Consider the following 22,423-nt stretch of genomic DNA (forward strand, 5'->3'; position numbering starts at 1 on the left):
TGAGGCCCTGTGGGAATTGTAGTCCTACACTATCTATTGCCTCTAGGTGGCAATATTATTTTAGCTACACACACACACACACACTATAAACTTGTACTTGAACACATCAATGTGATTCTTTGGAACATATTTCAATATTTTCTGACATTTTATACTAAAACAATTGATCAGCTAATTGAGAAAATCAGAAGATTAATCATTAAAATAATCACGATCTAATCTAAATATATTAACACAAACTAACCCTTAATTTAGCAGATGTACTCTGAAGACTAAAACTAAACCAAAACTCATTTAAAATTCGAAACTATTATAACTTGTTCAGGATTTGTTTACTAAAAACAAAGTGGACGCGTGACGACCTCAGACTTTCACCCTCCTCTGTGCACTTATTTCTCCCATCATGCAGAAGCTCAGTCTGAGGTCAAGAACATCTCGAGGCAAACTTGATTGTTTACACAGACAACTTTTAATACAAACAGATGTCAAAATAAAACAAAGTTAAAACGAGTGTTACAAAGTCACTTCCTACTGTACATACAACAGCAACTAAACACAAACGGCACACAGGGTAACAAACAAAACATTCAGTACAAAAACGTTTTTACAAGACAAAGAGTCCACTGGAAGACGTGTAAGGCAGTCTGTCCATATTAGTCCTTCACAGCTTGTTGTTTTAAGTTCTTAAATAGTGTTAGAGTCCACTTTAATAATCAGGATCTCCCATGATGAAACAATAAGCAGCTCAAGCTTCCTCACTGTAGAAAACATGAATTTGTGCCAAAATCATCAAGCTGGTGGTGCGTTCAAGAAAGCTGGGAACTGGGATCCAACCAGTCTTTTAACATCTTAGTCAAAAAGCGCTTACAAAAACAAAAACAGAGGAATATTTACTCTTAAGAAATCGACGTATTTACATTCCAGGTTAGAGTTAGACTAAATAAAAACATGGCAGAGAAACTTGGCATTTGCTCAACGTTTCTTTGTCATCTCCTGTAAACATGTTCAAAGATGCAGGAGATTTTCTATTAGTGTTTTTTCTAAAAACAGGACGTGATTACAGTAAGGTAGTAAAACGTTTCCACACAGAAGGCTGCAGGATTTTATTCTTCTCTCCAGCAGCTGATTTCTGCAGTATATGCAGGCACAACAACTTCCTCTAGTCCACACTCTGCACACTACACAAGGGTTTCTTTTTACTCACATTAACTGAGGGTGAGACTTTTATTTTTTCCTCTACTGAGCTTCATTAAAGAATGACGCAGAGTTTCAGTGTCTGATGAAGAGCATGTGGGCGGGGAACACAAAATACAAAGTTCATAAAATTAGTTTCAGGAAGAGTATTGAAAATAAAAAGATTCACAGGGTGGTATCTTCATAGTACGACGGCGTATTATGGCCATTGTAGGTAAAATAAAAATTTGTTCCAGCAGGGGACCTTTTTTGGATGCCGTCTTTCCCGGTATTTCCTGTCTGCATCTCTACGATCACTATTAAATAAAAGTGAAAGTGCATTCAAAAAAAAAAAGATTCAAGTTTGTATTTTAATATTCTTCCTGAAACCAAGTTTATGAATGAAACGTCCAGATTCTTGGAGACGGATTTGTACTGTGAAGGTTACGGGATCAGACATCACCCTGACTGTGATAATAAATAATGAACCTTGGAGCTGCGTACAGAGTGTGGTCACTTCTTTCTTCAGTCTAGCACCGGTTAGTATTTGAAATGTCCGTGTTTTAACCTCCAAATCTCTGGTAAAGATAGTTTTTGGTTTTCTTAAACCTGCTACATGAACGGCAGCAGGAGTGAGAAAGTGCTCAGGGAACGTTACTTGGGTGAAACCGGCTCTACATCCCATTAAAGCCTCTTCCTCTTTGCCTCCCTCTGAACCTGCTGCTGCCCGGACCTGCAGGGTTGTGGTACCCGCCCAGCAGTCTAGGACCCGTGAAGCCCCTGCTGGCTTGCTGGAAGCCCCAGACCAGGGCAGCAGCACCTGCAGGGACCAGGCCCCCAGGCCAGACAGGCATGGGTCCCAGGAGGCCATCTCTCAGGGCAGTCAAGGGCCTCAGCATGGGGCTGCGGGAGAAAGGCTGGTTGGGGAATCGAGGCAGGATGGGGGGGCTGCAGGAGGCCGACACCCCACTGCTGATGCTGGCTGTGAGGTAGTTGTTGTAGGTGTAACGGATTCAGCTGGAGCTGCTGGTTGTTCAGTTGCTGCAGACGTTGTTGGGGCTGCTGGATCTGTTGTAGACGGGGCAGAGCAGGATTTGGGTTGTGTTAGCTGGTTCTGATGGTTCTCACTATCCCACTTTCAAAGGGGCAAATATTAGCATACATAGATAATTGTAGAATACAGGGGGCCTGGGATGAGAGGCTGGAAGAGAACAAAATAGACAAGGTATTTGACTTTCAATAGACCAAGTGGTCTACTTAGTTTTATTCAGCAAAATAAAAAAGTGCGTACAAAAATATATATAGATAGAGTAAAAATGATTGATTTGTGATTTAAAAAGGTTTACTGTGAAGGGTACGGTCTCAGTCTCTTTAAAGACCCTGACAGCCCTGACCAAGCCGACAGTCGGCCGACGCCCAATGTCGGTCCTCGTCAGCGGGTTCAATGTGTTGAATCGGATGAAAAGTGGAGCCCTTCGGTGAGAGAAGTCGCTCTGATTGGCTGTTCAGCTTAAGTGAATCAGTACACAAGGAGAAAAATGGAAGTGAGGAAAACAAGCAAACAACTAAAGTGAAGAGGGCACGCAGAGGCTCTTTTTATTTCTGCATATTAAGCGTGAGCGGTGGGGAGCTAGAGTGGTTCTGAAAATGGTCGGCAAACACTGCTTTGTTTTTAAACAATGGCTTGTATATCTGGGTCTTGACGAATACAGACTACGCTGCCTGTTGGTATGTAGGGTTATTACCTCTCACGCGGATGCAGAATGTACATGCTAGTTGGCTGTAGTCTTTGCGGTGTGTTCAAGTATGACTTTTTTGGCCAAGACACAGACCGCCTCACTTCGCCTGTGACGCAACAGTCGGGTTTGTCACCGTGTCTGGGTCTTAAGATCTTCTTCTGTGTTCTTCTAGCGGGCGTGGGGGTTTCCACGCTCGCTGAAGTCAGGATGCATTATCCTATATATGGTTAAAAATCCTGAATGAATGAAGACATTGCTCAATAACAGAGTATAAACTTCTCATTGGTTACATTGAGTATATGTGAACGATTTACCAAAGCAAGGTTTTGCTTTTTTGAGCAGAGTTTAAGCAAGTTCTTTCAGCTCATCAGTCTGTTAGGTGGTTTCTTTTTTGCCGGCTTATGTAGGGAGCACTGGCATAATGCTCTCTTGGCATGGGCTCTCTCCTAACACCCTTTCTTCTTTTGCATTCTGCCCTGGTTGTCCCTTCCTTATCTGAGGTGGGATCCGGGCAATTGGTGGAGGGGTGTGTTGTGGAGGGACAGCAAGGATACAGATCCTGTCCCCATTCTGTGACTGGACCTCGCACCAAGGGCCTTCTTTGTGGTTGTAACAGGTTACTCCACAGGCCAATCTCTCTGGACCTTTTCCATGTGGTGGTGCCATGCCAGTGTAGACCACAGTACTGTTAGCTTTGAGTTCCAAATACCGGTTGCCTGGCTTAAGGAATGGCTCGAAGTCTGGTGTCCATCCTAGTCTGGCGTGGGCAATATTCTTCCAGGCTATTGGATTTGAGAGTTGACAATTGCTGTATTTTTTACCCTCGTGGTTGTACAGCTGAAGGCGCGATGTAGGGCTATTGGCAGGGCCTTGCTGAGCAGGAGAGGGATGCCTTTGGCGTTGCTTTCGCCGAGCCTTTGCTGAACAGGAGGGGGGAAGGCTCTCTGAGAGGCCGGACGGCAACTCGATCCCGGCTGAGACAGGGGCACACACCCCTGTACTTCCAGGTTGCTTTCTTCCATCTTGTTTTCCGTCAGTGCTGGTGGAACATTGTTGTGGAAAATCCACTTCCTTCTGGGACCAAGTGGTAGAAGATGCGTGGGTGCGGTCTTGTTCAGGCCCAACTTTCCCTCGGGTAACGGCCTAGGGGTAAGGCAGCACATTAGTGATCTGTATTTAACAATCTCCTGTTCTACTGTTTTGAAAGCATTGTGCATCAAAAAGTGTACCCAAGATACTTGGCATGACTTGACCAATGCCACTATGTCTCGGGCTGTCCCATTTTGGCGGGGTTGTGAGGGGCTGGAACCCAAAGGTGACCTTCCTCTGGGGGATTGTTTTTCCTCAATAAGTATAAATATCATGGTAGAAGCTCAGCACAATAAAAGCTTGTTGGAAAAACCTACTTACACAATCAGTCTCCCAACAGGGGTAACTACTTTCTTCTGGTTCTCATTTAGGGTAGTGGTGTTTCTGGTGAGCTCCAGAATGGTGTGAGACTGATCATGGGTCACTTCCCGCTCATGTGGATCCTTCCTGGTCATCCAGGGTCTAATTGAGGCTAAGAGTAGCCTATTCCTCTATGGATAGAGGGTTTAAACATGCTCACGGTCAATTCCGTGATGTTTGTTCTCCGATAGGAGGTGCTCCCGATTAAACGAGTACTGGTTAAAATATATTTTCCCCTTTGTGGGATAAATCTCCAGGTTTAATGCTGGTGGCTGGGTATTGATTCCGGCAGAGGAGCCGGGTAGGGTATCTCCCATGTAAGGGGCCTTAAATTTTAATTTGCAAAAAGCTCGTAAACATTCCGGAGATGTAAAGAAGTGTCTACCATGGAGCACCTTCGTAGGCGATTGGTTGCAGCGCATGCCACATTTCCGCAACATCCCAGATCTTTTTTAGATCAGTATTTAGGGGGATATATTAGCATAATTGAATATATAATATACATTACATTACAATATATAATATACATTACATGTTCTCATTAGTGTATAATCACCTGAAACTAAGAATCGTTGTGTTTCGTTAACTTAGAATGAGCCCTTCATATCTACATATGGAGCGAGTCCTCTTCCACAGAGTACAACTATTTTTCTACAGTAGCTCAGCCTTTTGCGTTTTTACGTTACCGGAAGGCGGAAGGATGTAATACTGCTGAAACGCCAGCTGGCGCCTGAATTTTGTTGCTTCTAAATGTAGTGTTATGGCAAGGATGGCCTTTGAGTGAAGGGAAAGTCGTGAAAGATACCACAGCGTTACCGCGGTTTTGCATTTCCTGTTAAGGCAGTGGTGAACGGAGGGGTATTCAGTTGGTTGCAATCTGCAACATTAACAGTAGATGCTGCCAAACCTTACACACTGTCCCTTTGAGGACAAACAATTATCTAATTTGCATATGTTTTTGTTTTGGACCAAAAGTACTGAAATAGTGGATAAGCTTGTTTGTGAGCTTGTTATGTTATTAATGTTTTTGTGATCAAATGTTTTATTTTCTTAAAAGAGAGCAAGGCAGTTACATCCAGTAAGTACACTCGCGTATACAGAGGAAATACAACTGACGATATCTGTGTCTTCTGGAGGGTTAGTCATCCAATATGGGTCAACTTTGAGGGCCCCCTGTTTCCTGATTGGTTGTTTTTTCTGGTTAATCAAACCATGTTCTAACTCTCTCATATAGATTTTCACGTAGGTCATGTTTTTCATTTTCATCAAAAGGGGTGAGGTCAGAAAGTGATTGATTTCTAACTAGGCCGTAGTCGAGGGCTCGGTTGTGTAGCTGTGTAACTCTGTATTCCCTTCGGGCATTTTTCCCACTGCAGTAGATTTTTTCAGCCACTGTCTGCCTTTTGCCTGGATGTTCGCTCCTGCCTTTTCTGTTAGGCTGCATTCACATCAAACCAGGCATTTCGGCAATAGCGCAGGGTTGTTGGCGGTGTGGGTGTGTCACTTAATAGCCCATTAACACCAAGCAACTGCACGACGATTAACGTCTTCTGAAGCCCCCAGGAAGATCGGCAGGCTTTGAAGCCAATTTTTGTAGTGCCTAAACCGTGGAATTACAACTTCCGTGTCAATTCGCCTCCTGGGCACTGCCAAGGTGCCCTTGAGCAAGGCAGCGGAACACCACACTGCTCTCCGAGCGAGTGCTGTATATACAATAGCTAGGGTGCTGTGTACATGTGTGATGTTTAAAAGTTGATTCAAATCGAATCCTCCTTTACCATTTCAATAAATCATTAGAAGTTGTAAAATGAGCTAAAAGCCAAATCCAGAGTTATTTTCCCTCCTCCATTCATGTGAGCCAAGACCGGCCGAGACGGAGTGGCTGGGAGGAGCGGCCTAAGAAGAACGCAAGTGCATCTGTTCTATTGGCCCCATGGATGCGGAATATCGTTAGAATATCCAGGTAATTTTAGAATCGAAAGTAGACCCATTTTGGCTTCATGCGCCACTGAGCAACTTCCATAAGAATGAACGGGGCCCTGCCTCCAGCGCTGTATCCACTTCTCTTTATACATCCATGACCTCCAAAGGCTTAACACACTACCATAGCTACTCTATCTTCATTGGCAAGATGGCTACTTGTCCGATTCAACAGCATACCCTTAGGGGTGCCGGGTTTAAAATTTTCCAGCCGAGAGTTTGTTGTATTAAAGGGCTTATGTCTGTACATACACCCTGATCGTTGCCTTGGCCAAGGCCATGTCTCCTTTTACTGTCATGCAACTCCTGAGTAAATTGACCTGCCATATTACCTGGTGTGGGGTAACAGTGCTTGCTTTCTGCCCTCCTTTCAGGCTACTCTGCTACAACTTTTTACCTTCAGGTCAAACTCATTTTAGGACTTTTTTTAGGAGTTTTGCATGGATGGGCCTTACACTAGGTCACTCTTCTTAAGAGTAAGTGGGGTCTGTGTTCGAGCACCATGTTATCCTGGTTCTGATACACTCCAAAAGTGTCAATGTGTGCACTGCTTAGAAGCCTAGGGCACGTTCTAATAAAGGATTGTGTACTTGTCAATGTCAATCAACCAAACCAATAGGAATGGGACTTTATTGGACCATGGCATGACTCCTAAGCAGTGTCCACATTGACACCTGCGTTAGATGTTGGAGTACATTAGAAATGTCCTGGTCTGTACTTCCTGTTACCTTGATGCCACTGCCAGGTGGTGCTCCCTCTTCTCCTATTGGTTGTTCCTGACCAGACTGTGTGTCTCTACAGGAAGGAAAACAAGAAGAGGTTCAGCAGCGACTTACAGGCAAACGGCAGGAAAGAGATCTTGAAAGCAGTGTGACTATTACACTGCTTTATATTTAGATAGAGTTGTTGTACAGCTAAATGTGTTCAGACAACATCGAGCATTTGAGATCTTTGAATTCTTTTGTGAAGTGAAAACTATTTTTTCTAGAAGAATGTGAGTAAAGTCTTGTATCGGCTCTAGAATTGAAACATTTCCAACATCCGGAAAGAAGAAAGAGAACATAAAGAAATGAGGAGATTAAAATACAATACGATAAAATAACTACAGCAAACCTTTGCTTGAAAAATCCTGCAGTCGCAAACCTGAAACCGCAAGTTTCAGGTTTTAACACAATCATTTTTGTTATATCAAAAATAATTTTGAATAATTTCTTCCTCTATAATTCCTGATACTGCACATGGTAACAAAACTAACAAAGCAACAAGGCTCGAGGCTACTTTACTGTTAATGATGAGACCAGGACAGTTAACGGGGCAGTGGCACCATCGTAGATGGTACGTTATCATGCATTTCTTTCAACCTCTTTAAATTCAGTTTCTCTTCAAACTTTACGCCTAAAGTTTGTTGTAATCAGTCACTCACCTCGATCTGTCGCCCTCTACAGGACAAGCTGTCGTACTGGAGGAGGCTGCAGCATGTTTAGCTGCTTCGGGAAATAAAGGTTTTCCTTGTTGCTCTGCTTTCTTTCTCCCGTAAATAGTGGAGTCTGTCTGGGAACTTGGTCCCATCACTGCAGCAGTGCTTTGATTGGACGAAGGATGCTGGTTTCCTTCCAGTGTCCCCGCCGCTCTTACTAGAGTATCATCTCTCTGATCTCCAAGCTCTCCTCCTCCTCCTCTCCTCCGCTCCTCTAGGGGAGTCGGTGCTCTGTCCTCCCTCCTCTCCTGCTCCGACGTCTCCTGCTTTAATGCCGAGTGAATTAACTCCAGAGTGGTTGCCACGGCTTTCCTGTCCTGAGAGACCTTTACCAACTCAGTGGGACCTCTTTGAGCTAAAGGAGGGGTGGTGTGACCGCTACCTGTAGGAATGACATTGGGAAGGAAGCTTTTGAGGGAGTGGATGCTTAACTCTGCCTGAGAGTCCAACTGCTGATGCAGCTGCGCCTGACGCTCAGCCCGTAACTGTAGGATGGCCAGTCGGAGAACCTCCAGGTCTGTGTCTGAATGGTGCGGCACACCTTCCTTACAGGAGGCGTCTGGGACGAGCTGGTCAGACAGGTGAGAGAGAGTGGGAGGGGTGGAGTCGGACTGCTGGAGGAAGTGTTGGGGTTGGTCACGAGAGGAGAGGGGAGGGATGTGTTCTGGGAAGATAGAGGGAGAGCGTTCAGAGTCTGACACGGAGTTACTGTGACTCAGCTGCCTCCCGAGACCTGAAGGACAGACGAGAGCACCGAGTAAAATACAAAGACCGCGTGGTGTAGAAACCGTATAACGCAGCAGGAGGATCTAGACTCAAGCGGGGTTTCACAGTGGACACGTGAAGCGCTGTGATTTCCTTTCGGAGCCCTTGTCTCCAATTGGGCTGTTAACACAGGATGCCGCGAGCGAATCTGGCAAGAAAGCACACTGATAATCTACTATAAACAATATAAATTATATAGGAGATAAATGATCTGATTCCGCTTTTGATTGTCCTCCACCTCACCCTGCTGTTCTCCTGGAGTTTCAACTCCCCCGATTTCTCTTTGTGGGTAATGTATGCAGCAGTTTTTGACAAAAAAGAAGAATGCAAGTATTAGAAAAGACGACATTTCTGGTTCCGTTTTATCGATTTTTGTAAGCTTTTAGATCTGTACATTGCACTTCTATGTCATTGCTCAATGCAATGTGAAATCGGTACTTACCTTTAACTCTGGAGTCCTCAGATCCTCACACTGGTGTTCATTTAGACTCATCATGTCTAATCAGATGGTTGCGCTTGCACATCACGCTTTAAGCAATGTATTTTGAATTCACTGAAATATTTCACATATTACAAACACGCAACAACTGACCTTTGGGAGCCAGCATGTCCTCTATGATTGGCTGCCTGTCCGCGATGTCATGGTAACCGACCACTCTGGTAAAGTTGTGCAGAATTTCTTCAAAACTGGCCACGATGATGCCACTATTGCAGTGGGCAGGGAACTTCTGATGATGCTCTGAGTAAAAGAGGAAAGTACAATTACTACAAGAGATCAGGTGGTAAATTAAGTCTTCAGATCTCAGCAGCTAATCAGGCGTACGCACCAGTCAGGAAGACTGTGTGTCGGTACTGAGTGTATCGGGCCTGGAGCTCCATGAGACAGTCCAGGTCGGGCGACTGATGGTTCATCATGTCGCAGTGATGATATGGGAGGAACTCAACAATCTGCCGCTTCTGATAGACTGACAGTACGTCCAGCAGGTTGGCTGCGTCTCTTCTGAACCTGACGACCAAACACACGTTTAAATACATACTTTCCCGTTTGTACTTCCAAACAGCACTTTCAGCCAGAACCCGTACTGAGAGCAGATGTAGCCAACAAGTTGGCTGTGAGCGCCTGGTTTCCCGCCAAGTCGCCCGCAATAAGTCATCTGGGCTTGTTGAGGTGCTTTCTAAACCCGGTTGCATATAGTGTGTACATACACTGGTTTTATTTCGCATTATGTCTCCATCACGACAGGGAGAGTCCATGTTTTAAGATATATTTAGCTTTGCCTGTGAGAGGTTGTAACCCTTTGAAAACTAGTGACGCATTTTGCATAAAATCCCAGCTCTTCTCAGAGTCATGACGCGGCTGGAGTTATTGTATATCGGTGTCGACGTTGTGAAGAAAGAGCCTTAAAAATACTTGGAAGTCCTAAAACAGAATTATATCAAGATCTTTTCTTCAACCTCAAAGTAATCCAGTTGAAATGTGTCCATGATTATAATGCAAACAAGAACCTGCAAGGGGCTCATTCAACAGGACTAGTATAGACTGAAATGTAAAGAAATATAGGCTTGAAAAAACATATTTTTAAATCACCAATATTTCTGGAACACTAATAGATAGATATATAAATATAGTATTACAACATGTATACATCTGACGTGCTACAGTGTGGGATTATTCCACAGTGCAGACACAGCATCAGTACCTGGATTGTTCTTTTAATTTCTTGTGGGTTTTGCAGTGAACCTTCAGCCTCCAGACGCTGTCTCGAGAGCTGTGCTGCTCCAGGAGCGTCAGCAGTGCAGTCAGGCGATCTGCAGAACATCGCGTCAATCAGTTAATGAGTCGGGTGAATAAATAAAAACAAGTTCAGTCCCAGCAATGCATTCGTCTTAGAATTTACACAAAGGCAGATGCCAATATTCCAAAATTATTTCCAGCACAATAATCAGTATTTTTGCATTATCAATGTGCGTTAACTGGGACTTGTGTAAGACTAGTTGCAGAAAACATTGCATTACAATCATCTAAAAATACTTTTTGTTGGACACTGCTATTGGATTGCTAATCCCTGACCCACCGTTCGTGATGCGGTCTGGATTCAGGACTAACTCGTCCGAAACGATGCAGCCCCCAGAGACAAAAAGCTCGTTGTAGCTGTTGTTCCTGATGTCGTCCAGCGTATCGATTCCCCAAAACACCACAGAGGCTTGTCGCTTCAGAGACACCAGACCTGGGATCTGTGGAAGTAAAGTGAGGATCAATAGTAAAGCTGCTTTTACTCCGTTTATCCTTTTGTATTGTTCTGCGTTGAACAAGGAATACATGGAAGAGGCCTGACACTGGGATTCTTGGAAAGAGGTTAAGTGATAAGAGATGACAGAACAAGTCAATAAAAAGTAATGAATGAGTCACCAGATATATCTGGGTAACAGGCAGCCTTTTTACTTTTTGTGTAACTTGTTCTTCTAAACACTTATCAGTAAAGTTGTGCAAGTTTAGCATGGGGTTAGCCTTTTCGTCTTATTATTGCAATTAGTAGATGAAACCTTTTCAAATATAAAAACTCCATCATCTGAACTGCGCACCTTTTTGTCCCACGAGATTTACTCTGAAAGGGATTTCTCACCATCTGATAGAACCTGCTCTCATTTTCTGCCAGGATGCCTGCAGACAAAGATCTGCCGAGGCTCCTGCACATCTACAGACATCAGTGGTTTATGAGTGCCAGAGGGACGCGTCCCGAGCTAGACCTGCATCCTGAGCTCCATCAGCTGCATGTGCAGTTCCATGACCTCGTTATACATGTTGTGATGTCTGTGTTGCCGCTTTGATGTCATTTTAAAAAGTTTCAAGTGAATTATTTTGCTAATAAATACTTCAAATCAAACTGATCACAAAAGGTTTGGTTGTTGGTCAGTGGACTACAACATCTGGCCACGTGAGAAACTAGCATGACGGCACAAAGAGGAAGGGTTGGATCGTCTACAGAACTAGAGGACAAATATACTTTAGTCCGCCTGTCAAGTCAGAAGAAGGTTGACTAACAACACATCATTTAACTACGAGTGGACCTGCAGGTGACGTCTGTGGCTGAGGTACCTTGCGTACGTGTCCGGCGATGTCTTTGTTGTTAATGACGACCAGCATTCTGTCCGCAGAGTTTTCTTGGTTCAGAAAAGTCAAGGGACTCTGCTCGGTGTTCCCCTGCTTCAACAGGTATTCCTACAACATCAGAGCACACACACACACACACACACACACACACACACACACACACACACACACTTATTATTATATCAATTGTATTCCTAATATTTCACTATAATTTTCACCAGAATCTGTCGATCTTTCACATTCATTGCAGACTAAACTTTCACTGTGCGGCCCATGAGCTCACCTTCACGTCTTCATGGACCTGGTCCTTCGGCTCGGTGCAGTGGAGGTAGAACTGCAGGGAGTTTCTCTTGACGTCTTTGATGATCTTCACCAGGCTGTTGAACACTTCCGGCTGCAGCTGGCTGATCAGGGAGCTCAGCGCAGAGGCCGGGGGACTGGAGACCGGCTCAGAGGGGTGCGAGGGGTCTGTCGAGGGCTTAGAGATGCCGCTGAACCCCGGCACCTCACAGTTTGTACCTGCCGCACTACTCCCACCTTCTACACCACTACAATGTACCGTCCTGCTGGGGTCTTGTGTTTGTCTGATAGAAGCTGTTCCACTGGTCTCTAAAGTGTGACTCTGCTGTGGGGACGTGTGAGGAGGAGGAATGAGGACGGAAGTGTTAGCGGGCTTGTAGACAGAACCAGACGCAGAGGTAGTAACAGATAAAGTGACATGAGACGACGACAGGGGACTCCTGTTGGCTGTAGTATCAGGAACAGTGAGGATTGTATGAGGCTGCAAGACTTCAGCTCCTCTGGAGAGTGCAGGAGTTTGACTGACTGACGCATCAACGCCAGCAGCTGTCAGTTCACCAAATATATCTTCGTCTCTGCCCGTTTGAGCGTTAGACGCTCGGATGCTGGACACAAAATCACTAACTCTGCTCGCCAGCGCGGCATCAACATTAGTCCGGCTGGTGCCAGGTTTGTGGCTCGGCTCGCCGCCATCAAACTCTGTCAGCATGTTGTCAATGCCGTCAATTAGTGAGCTTACGTAGTCCTGGACCGGGGGGCAGGGGTTGTAGAAAGACACATACTGTGAAAACTGAGATATGGGGGTGTGTGGGAGTGTGTGTTGAGGTGTGGGGGTTTCTGTGTTGGAGGTGGAGTGTGGGGATTGTGGGAAGCTGCAATGAACGCTCTGCTCCTGCAGGAGGAGCTGCATCTCAGAGGAGAAGTCGTCCAGATGTTTGTCCACAACGCTGTCAAGACAAGAAGGAGGTAAGGAGACGGGCGGAGAAAACCAAGAGCCGCCTAAAAGTTCCTTCACTTCTCCTTTTGGCTCCTTATCACAAGCTACCACATGAATCATTTGCTCTGCATCTGCCTTCTCTCGCTCAGTGGGTGCTGGCGAGGGTGTCCTCCTCTCTGGAGCTGCAGGGACAGGCGGCTGGATGGATGCAGAACTAGATGGCTTCTTTCTTTCCCCCTGAGATTTCTCTTCTCTGTCCTTGGACATTCCTGCAGGAGACACAACAGATGCATACTGAGAATAAGAAACTGTAACAACACGAGTTATGACAGCTGTGGCATTAGTTAGAGTGCAGAATGTGTGTTTTACGAATAACGATGTAAGCAGGAGAAGAGGAACGGACCAATTGAATCGACTTTACTCACACACTTTAACTCGTCATCGACTGCATCATGTTGAACACATGACCCGACTGATAACGTGTTTATATACTGCATCCGTTTGTGTGCAGCAAGTGGGAGAGCAAACTGTGAAAATGTCTAAACGCCAACAAATCTGGATTGAAGCAGAATATTTATTTAGATTTAGGAAATGATGACATCGATCTCTTTGCAATAGATCGTGACGCTCTGGAGTTATCGAGTCTGAAACAATCCTACGAAGCCACCACTGGAAGTTAAATCTACAAATAGTAATAATATGAATATTAGTGTAACTTCATGTTTATCTGCAACTTTGTAGTCATTTCTTTTTTTTAAACTGTATTTACTTTGTTTTTTTAAAAATCTTTTATTTTATAATAGTTTTTATATAAAAAACAAAAACAAATCTTCAATATTTGCTTTTATATTATATTATAATTATTTTTCATCTTCATGTCTTGCTGTGTTTATGTTTGCACCAACACCCAAATCAATTCCTTGCATGTAAAAGTTGTCGGTGGCATTTCAGTGTAAAGAGTGGGCGAGGTTACCTGCAGACTCCCTGGGGGCTGTGGGGGCTGTGGGGGCTAACTGCTCCTCGTTAGCTCCGCTGGGGTCCTTGTTTAACAGGTTGTGCTCATTAGGCCGCGCGGACTGGCACAATGAGGGGATGGGGGTGCGGCCGAGCTGAGGAGGGTTTGGGCGTTGGGAAGGAGAAAGGCTGGGCTGTGTAGACGGCCATTGGAAGGGAGTGGGGGGAGGGCTGGGCTCAGGGGACGGGCATTGAGACGGGAAAGCGGGCGGACTGGGCTCTGGAGACGGGCATAGTGAGGGTGAAGGGGGAGGGCTGGGGTCGGGTGAAGGGCACTGGGAGGGGGAGTGAGGAGGGCTGGGCTCGGGAGAAGGGGTGCGACACATCCTGGGAGGTGTGGTTGTTGTGGTGATGCTCGTTGCCGTGGTGAGGTGCTGGAAGCGAGGGTCCTGAGGGATGTTCCTGTCTCTCTGGGTGTACCTCTGTGAACACACACCTGCAGACAGAGTTCAGAGTTCTGGTCACTTATAATAAACAACAATAATAATAATAACAACAATATAATAATAATATAATATAATAATATAATAATAATAATAATAATAATGATAATAATAAAATAATAATATAATATAATAATAATAATAACAATATAATAATAATATAATAATAATAATAATAATAATGATAATAATATTATAATAATACAATAATAATAATAATAACAATAATAATAATAACAATAATAACAATACATTAGACTTGTATAGCACTTTTCTTGTAACTCAGAGACGCTCGACAGAGTGAGCGACACAAAGATAAATATATAACAAACGAGAACTTGACTCTGCAGCTTTGCAACATATTGCTAATGTTAAAGAGTACTAAGCTAGCATGCACATTACAATTTGTCTATTATTCTGAATATGACAATTGTTCCGAAATGTATCAAGGTCATGCTAACAGCATATTCAGATTAGATATTCTGAATTAGACTTTATTCCAAATGTAGCATGTTATGATTAAGACGTGTGGGATATGTTAATATTATTCAGGTTTTGGGAGCATTACATTTGGAATATGCTTCTCAATTGGGGTTTTTAACGGCAGATTGCGACACGCAGCCAGTGTGTAAGGCTCTAAACATTAGGAAAGAGTGTGCATGTAAATATGTAAACATCTTAGCAGCCTGAGCAGACAGACCTGTGATGGGGATGAGAACCCAGGGGATCTCCTCCTCTTCCTCCTCCGCTTCGTATCCTCCTGCTCTCCTCCCGAGCCCTCCTCCTCCTCTACCTGCTGCTCCGTGGTGATTCATCTCGCCACTGTGGGAGCTCGGACTGAATCCCTCCGAACTACTGACGCTGCCCACCGCCTGCTCCCACACACGCACACACACACACACACACACACACACACACACACACTTAATTAACCCTGCCTGCTCCATGTGAAGTATTCTTGTTAACTATTACTCCATCATGAAAGAGGGTCTGCTTAACTCTGTTTCTACCAACAGAAGTGCCAAATTATGAATCAAGTTCAATGTACACACAATAACTGTATATAACTAACAATTACAATTAATTCAGCAGTTTTATTGTCATGTCATGTCTTGTACACTGTAGCTACGTATACCAGCACCTGAACCTTTGCAAGACAATGATTCAGTATTCCCTCTGTGATAGTAATCACAGTATTAGCTTGGTTGTGTTAGCTAAACGTACAGAGACGTGCAGTAGAGGGATACATTTGGATTTGCACTGGTCAATATTATGTGGCCGTGCTGTTTGTCAGGTAGAGGCACCCATAGCTCAGGAAATAGACACTGACTCAAAGGGGACTGTACCAAATCACAAGCAGAGCTTCTGTCGGTTCAAGGATGTGTGGAAAAGACAACATAAATATTAAAGCGTCAGTTACCTCCAGCTCTTCCTGCTTCCTCAGGTCAAGGTCACAGTTGGTGGGCAGACCCAGCTTAGTGGCCAACCTATCAAAAGGCCAGGACGCCCTCTGCGCCTCCTCTTGCCCGTCACAGAGGCTCTGATTGGCCGTTCCCCGGGCAGCCTGGTTGAGGTCTGTCAGTGTGGAAGGAAACATTCATTTTCAAAGATTCGTTTTTCATCCATGTTTTCTAAATGCCGTCATCGTAACTCGTAACATCGTAACATCGTAACATCGTAACATCGTAACTTAGCCAAAGTCTGATTCAGACTTTTTTCTAAGAACAATAATTGAAAGCAACTTTTTTTTTGTGTGTGTTCATATCAGAGAAGATATTATTCTATACTATAGATATCTAAAACTACATATTTATTTATCCATGTATTTTTTAAAAGAATGTAAAAGGTGTGTGTATATTATATTAACTCCCACTCGGCGAGCAAACGTTGATGGTCGCTTTTTGGAAATAAAGTCGCTAATATGGTCTGAAAAGTCGTTTAGTTCAGCGAGAAAGTCGCCATGTTGGCAACACTGTGGCTGTGACATTAGTCGGTTACTGTCCGTGTCGCTGTGCACGACACGTTACCGTTTATTTAGAAAGGGACAATGCACTTTAATGAACACGAGCACTTGATTGGGAGATCAAGCTGAAAGTCGGTCAATCCGTGCATCTCTAATCATAACCAGTGATGTCCTATGATCTCCTTCTAGTGTTGGGATGCAACGTTACCAACTGGAATACAATGATGTGAAAGAATAAAAAGAAAAGATCATGTATAACATGTTGCAGGTGGTAGAGTAGTGTATGTGGTTTGGCAGAAAGTCCCAGAATCCAGTCACCTGTTAGCAGATTGAGAAGTCTAGCAGCTAGTTCAGAGCTATCTTCCCTCAGATCAACGTCCTTCAAGCCCACCGAGCCAATCACAGACGCAAGAGAGCCGGGGACAGGGATTCCTTTAACAAGGAGCCCAAAGCAGAGAGACACATGTCAGTAAGCAACGAGTCACCTATCGATTGCAAGATGAACACAAATATAAGAATAAACCATCTATTAAGGTGTTTCAGACTGAAAGTTAAGCAAACACAAACTTTAGAGGCAAAGCAAACGTACAAAGTGCAAAACACTTCACATTGTGGGGAAGTTGCGTAAGTATAAGCTTAGTTTAAAATGCCTGAAGAGCAGAAATCCATAGAAAGCATAAAGAACAACGTATACTATGTCTAAAGGTCATACATCCTGTCAACGTCTCTTTCCAGAAATCATGACCCGTTCACTCAAGATAAACCGACCGTATCACTTACTGCTCCACGTGTCCAGCTCAAGGTCCACGGGCCAAAACCAGCCCCTTTAAGTTCTGATCCGGCCTTCATAACAATTTAAGTTCTTAATAAATTCTTGGCCTCCCTGAAGAACAATGGATGAACTAAGTATGTCGGGTGGCTGTAAATAGGTCAATCTGTTACTAAATAGCACGCAGACATTAATGCGTCATATTTAGGTCTGTGAAATAAGCTGCATGTGAGTTTATTTCTCAATTTGTTATGTATTTATGTGCAGACGATTGCAGAAGGCTAAGCTGTATGGGACATTTTAGGTCCCAAAAGCTCATTTTATGTTGCCACTAAGTTCCACAGACATCAGAAGCCACTTAACTGGCAAAAACCAAAAGGGAGAGCAGTTGAAGTTCTATGCGTCTCTTAAAACTGCAGTGCAAACACAGAGGTTAACCCCTCGATGAAGCGTGTTGCTGGCAGGGGAAAAGAAGCCTCTCGTCTCCTCACCGGTAGTCTTGCTGTGTCTTCCGGGTTCCTGTGATGCCTTCAGGAACTTAAGCGTCCTCTCTGCCGTCTCCTGTTCCAGTTTCCTCTTCCTCCCTTGTACCTTCACCCCTCTTCCTCCTCCTTCTTCCTCCCTCCTCACCTCATTCTCTGCATTTCTCTTACAGGTCAAAACCAGGTCGATCAGCTGCTGCATCTGAGCGACAAAGTAAACACACAAGTTCACTCCGGGCTGAGAGGCCAGGATGAATCCCAACAGAACTTAGTGTTTCTAAAGGGTCTACATTACATCCTACTGACACCATAGTGGAGGAGACATCTTTGCACACACTAATATGTTTTGGTAGTCATGGTGAGATTCCTGCAAAAAAGATGTGCAACGTGTAATAAATACATTTATAGAAACTGACGGTTGTAGGCTAACTGACTAACTGCGGGCACAAAGGGAAATGATTAGCTAATATTATCAATGCACGTTCAGGTGCCAGGACTTTTTGTGATTGTGAAAGGCTGGCACTGATTGCGTGGGTGAAGAACGGAGAACCCAGCTTAAACCACAGTAAATATAAAGAACTTTAAAGAAAGGGGCCGTGTAGCCTGTGTGTTTAATCACAGGTCAGGTCGCAGGACTTACATTTCATTTGTGTGTGCAGGTTTTTAAACTGTGCGCCTGCAGGACTCTGGTCGTGGTTGCCTAAATGTCAGTTTTCACCTTTTGAGTGTTGGACTGTCCGTCTCTAGCGTTGCTGCTCGCCTCCTTCCCCGTCGCCTCGCTCTGGCCTCCACTGCTGTTCCTGAACTCCACCGCCTGTGGCTCCTCGGGGCCACAGTGCGCCTCCACCATCTGCCTGGCCCGGCCCACCGGCAGCAGGTAGAAGGCGGGGCTGTACAGGTAGGAGCGCAGGTAGCCGTCCATGTTCACTCGGTGGTGTTTGGGAGCAGGCAACAGGTTTCCTTCCTCATCCAGTTTGGCGTCGTACTCGCCCATCGGGTACAGTCGGACCTTGAGGTCAATTTTTACGTTATGATTCAAGGTGTAAATATAAAACTAAATACATCCCAGAAGTATTGGACGCCCCTACAATTTACAATTTAAATAAAAAATGCTATTGGATCTTGAACAAACAAGAGAGGTTTCAAAGTATCTCAGGCCCATTGAAATAATAATATACATGAAGAATAATTACAGCATCTCCGTTTACTCATTAATACGTGTAAACAACAGTTGGTACCTTGCCGTCCTTCAGGCCGATGAAGTATTCCCGTGCTTGGCGCTCCACACCGGCAGACAGCTCAGGAGGCGGGTTGGCGCGGGCCTTGACGAGGGCATGGTGCAGCGCGGGCATAAACTGGCTCAGCCGCGGCATCGCAGTGCAAACAGACATCGACGACTCTGAGGCATTATGGGACGAGGAGGCACCTCTTAATGCTACAGGGAAGAAACAACAGGAACAGTTTGTTCTTACTGTTCAGCCTCCAGTTTCCTTTGAGCTTATTAAAGCTGCGCTAATTAATGTGGTTTCTCTCAACAGTGTAATATTGTAATAATAGTGACAGACCAACAGGATTGTCTCTTTTAGTTCATACATTTCAATTAGTTTCTTTTGTCCAACAGGCAACAAAACCCTGGAAACAAAGATGTGCACAGATGATCCTTAAGATCGGTATTTGGGGCAGACTCGGGCATATTTGAACAGATCTGTATCGGCTGAAATAAAGCCAATCAAGGACATCCATACTTGCCAGTACATCATTTGGAAGATATTGTAAATGAATGAGCCAGACCCAGCTGCCCTGTGTTACTCACTGGATATGGCCAGATCTCTGGACTCTGGGAACACAAACAAAGCCTGAAGACACCTCTTCCAGCTCTCTCCTCTCTCTGAAAATACAAAACAACACGTCATTGACATTAACAATATTACTTTAGTTCTCACACCGATGATTAAATAGTTTGAAGCTAAAAATTCACGTTCAAGTTAATTCAAATAAATATAAACCCACAATGTTTTGGACTTTAACCGCCATGTCATACCTGAGGGTGTGGCCATCTGAACACTGGATATCAGGAGGAGGAAGCCGCTGTCTGGAAGTGGAGTCACCAAAACCTGAGGGGAGAACAGACGACCGTCATTAAACACTTATTTCCCATCTTTCCTTTATTTGTTGCTTCTTCCTTCATTGTTCGTTTCTAATTCAATTGCTTTGCTTTGATGTTCTGCTGTTACAGCATTCATTCATGTTTAGCTTGTGTTCATGTTAAACACTGCAGAGTGGAGAGTAGAAGATGACTGTCGTACTGATTGAATTGTTGAAATGTACGTTACAGCAAAACAAAGTGATTTACAATATTTAGGTCAGAAGAAACCCACCACTCTCTTCATCTCCAGTTCCAGCAGCAGTCTCGTCACGCTGGTTATAGACCGACTTCTGTCAGTCACCTCCAGAAGGCAGCAGCAATAGCCGTTCTTCACAACTACACACACACACACACACACACACACATTTAATTGGCTGTACAGAATAATTCAAAGCTTCGTTCATAACGTTGACATTCAAATTCTAAATCAACATTTCGAATGCTCTGTTTTTCTTATTTCTATTCATTCTGTTTAACCCGGTATATCTGCACAGTGTCAGATTACGATCAGGCTACACTCACATTATTATTCTTACACTAGTTGTAGAATTAACTTCCAGTGGTGGCTGCGTAGGATTGTTTCTGACTCGTGTGGTCCAAACATTTCCTCCAGAGCATTGTCAAATCAAAAAGTAAACATTTATAATAAGATTTAAAAAATATGGACGTTATAATTTTAAAAATTCACAAAATATTTTATCTGACAAAATATTCTGCTGCAATCCATATTAGTTGGTGTTTAGGCATTTAAAAAATACAAATTTCACTGCAGGAATTGAGTTATATTCATTGAAAGAAAGGTGATTTAATAAAATAAATAATTAAATATGATCAATCAAATTAAGGATATCATAAAACAAAACGACAGACATTCAAAAACCTCAATAGAAGCTTTGATTGTTAAACACTACAGCGATAATACAAAACAAACAGCAAAGTAATGCATATTCTGCTTTCACACAAAGGATGTTTGGTGTAAATGCAGTTTCAGAAGTGCTGATTTGTGCTAATTTAAATCTGCAACAGAAAATAACAGCTGTTTGTAACTCAGTCCACAAGCATGAGCCTCGAGTATCATCAGCTGCATCCTGGTCTGTGATGCAACAGAGTTCATCTGTCTCACCTTCTTGGCTGCTGTTGTAGAGGTTGTAGGAGAGCAGGTCGGAGGACAGGTGCTCAGTCACCTGGTCAAGCCTCATCAAACAACCGATTTCCAACTTCTCCGGTCTGAAGGACACACGGACGGACACACACACACACACACACACACACACTTTAAAATGTGAGGATATCCAACTCTGTTTGAACTGTATTAAAGTAACTACAAAGTGACTTCTTGTTAGTTTAACTCACAAAGAAAAGGGAGGTATCGCAGATCGTCCTTCAACCATTGGACCGTTAAGACACCATTACAAAAATGTCACCAACCAGAAATACATGTTCGTGACATGTTCTGATTGTTAGCTCCGTTTTATAAACTGTTTTAGTAATTCTGATGGCCGTTCAGACCAACTTATGCAACCACCGTTAAGGTTTGTGGTCTGGTGTTGGTCAAACATACACATCTATGTTCGGATCAAAGAACTAAACACCAAGACAAGATGACTGATCAGACAGTCGCCTCACATCTTCTGTATGTTGCACTCCAACGTACCGCAAAGTAGAGGCTCGATTATGGCAAACATAATTTTTTTTATCAGGTCAAGGTTTTGCAACCTCATCTTAGTATGAGCTACAGAGACACCATCAATTAGATTATAAGCATGAAGACAGGATTTGGAGATCCAGTTTTTCTCCAATATATTCTTTAATCTTTCACTTTTCCACTAATTGTGTAAAGAACATGTAAACACATTTATCAGAGAAACATCCACTTTTTAAAGTAAAGAGATATAAAATATCACTATTATATCACTAAAATATCACTATTAAAAGGCTAAAGTAAAGAGATATAAAATATCACTATTAAAAGGCTAAAGTAAAGAGATATAAAATATCACTATTAAAAGGCTAAAGTAAAGAGATATAAAATATCACTATTAAAAGGCTAAAGTAAAGAGATATAAAATATCACTATTAAAAGGCTAAAGTAAAGAGATATAAAATATCACTATTAAAAGGCTAAAGTAAGAGATATAAAATATCACTATTAAAAGGCTAAAGTAAAGAGATATAAAATATCACTATTAAAAGGCTAAAGTGAAGAGATATAAAATATCACTATTAAAAGGCTAAAGTAAAGAGATATAAAATATCACTATTAAAAGGCTAAAGTAAAGAGATATAAAATATCACCATTAAAAGGCTAAAGTAAAGAGATATAAAATATGTTCTTGGGGCACATAGTTGATTAGAGAGTTGGCAGTGTAACTTGGTGCGGTTCCGTTTAGGGCTTTGTATACAAGAAGGAGGACCTTAAAGTCAATTCTAAAAGTTACTGGAAGCCAGTGTAGAGCGGCTAACACTGGACTGATGTGGTCTCTCCTCTTGGTTCTAGTCAGCAGCCTCGCTGCAGCGTTTTGGGTGAGCTGAAGTCTCTCCGTTGTTTTTTTGGGAGGCCGGTAAAGAGTGCATTACAGTAATCGAGTCGGCTTGAGATAAAAGCATGGATTAGTTTTTCAGCATCCTTTTGACTTATAAATTGTCTGATTTTAGCTATTTCTAAGGTGGAAGA

General features: G+C 43.4%; 1 protein-coding gene across 7 annotated transcripts in view; it reads right to left on the reverse strand.

Annotated features, from left to right (window-relative positions):
• Positions 1–456: 456 nt before the first annotated feature.
• tasora (transcription activation suppressor a) overlaps positions 457–22,423 on the reverse strand; it is a 30,713-nt gene continuing 8,746 nt past the window's right edge. Inside the window, exons 10-29 of one of the 7 annotated variants that reach the window (XM_029431002.1) lie at positions 20,873–20,976; positions 19,982–20,085; positions 19,645–19,717; positions 19,417–19,491; positions 18,842–19,038; positions 18,322–18,612; positions 17,613–17,805; positions 16,671–16,784; positions 15,810–15,964; positions 15,090–15,261; positions 13,906–14,382; positions 11,979–13,201; positions 11,681–11,803; positions 10,659–10,818; positions 10,284–10,392; positions 9,411–9,589; positions 9,176–9,322; positions 7,765–8,551; positions 7,070–7,136; positions 457–2,241 (exon numbers count right to left, since the gene is read on the reverse strand). In XM_029431002.1, the coding sequence (XP_029286862.1) occupies positions 1,936–2,241; positions 7,070–7,136; positions 7,765–8,551; positions 9,176–9,322; positions 9,411–9,589; positions 10,284–10,392; positions 10,659–10,818; positions 11,681–11,803; positions 11,979–13,201; positions 13,906–14,382; positions 15,090–15,261; positions 15,810–15,964; positions 16,671–16,784; positions 17,613–17,805; positions 18,322–18,612; positions 18,842–19,038; positions 19,417–19,491; positions 19,645–19,717; positions 19,982–20,085; positions 20,873–20,976 (5,056 nt within the window). In that variant the 3' untranslated portion in view covers positions 457–1,935. Of the gene's footprint in view, positions 2,242–2,401; positions 4,056–7,069; positions 7,137–7,764; positions 8,748–8,826; positions 8,865–9,175; positions 9,323–9,410; positions 9,590–10,283; positions 10,393–10,658; positions 10,819–11,680; positions 11,804–11,978; positions 13,202–13,905; positions 14,383–15,089; positions 15,262–15,809; positions 15,965–16,670; positions 16,785–17,612; positions 17,806–18,321; positions 18,613–18,841; positions 19,039–19,416; positions 19,492–19,644; positions 19,718–19,981; positions 20,086–20,872; positions 20,977–22,423 lie in introns of those variants that run through there. The other 6 variants (XM_029431001.1, XM_029431000.1, XM_029431004.1 and 3 more) reach the window with 6 other exon arrangements.

Source organism: Cottoperca gobio, chromosome 5 (assembly GCF_900634415.1).
Source record: "Cottoperca gobio chromosome 5, fCotGob3.1, whole genome shotgun sequence".
NCBI classification, from domain to species: domain Eukaryota; kingdom Metazoa; phylum Chordata; class Actinopteri; order Perciformes; family Bovichtidae; genus Cottoperca; species Cottoperca gobio.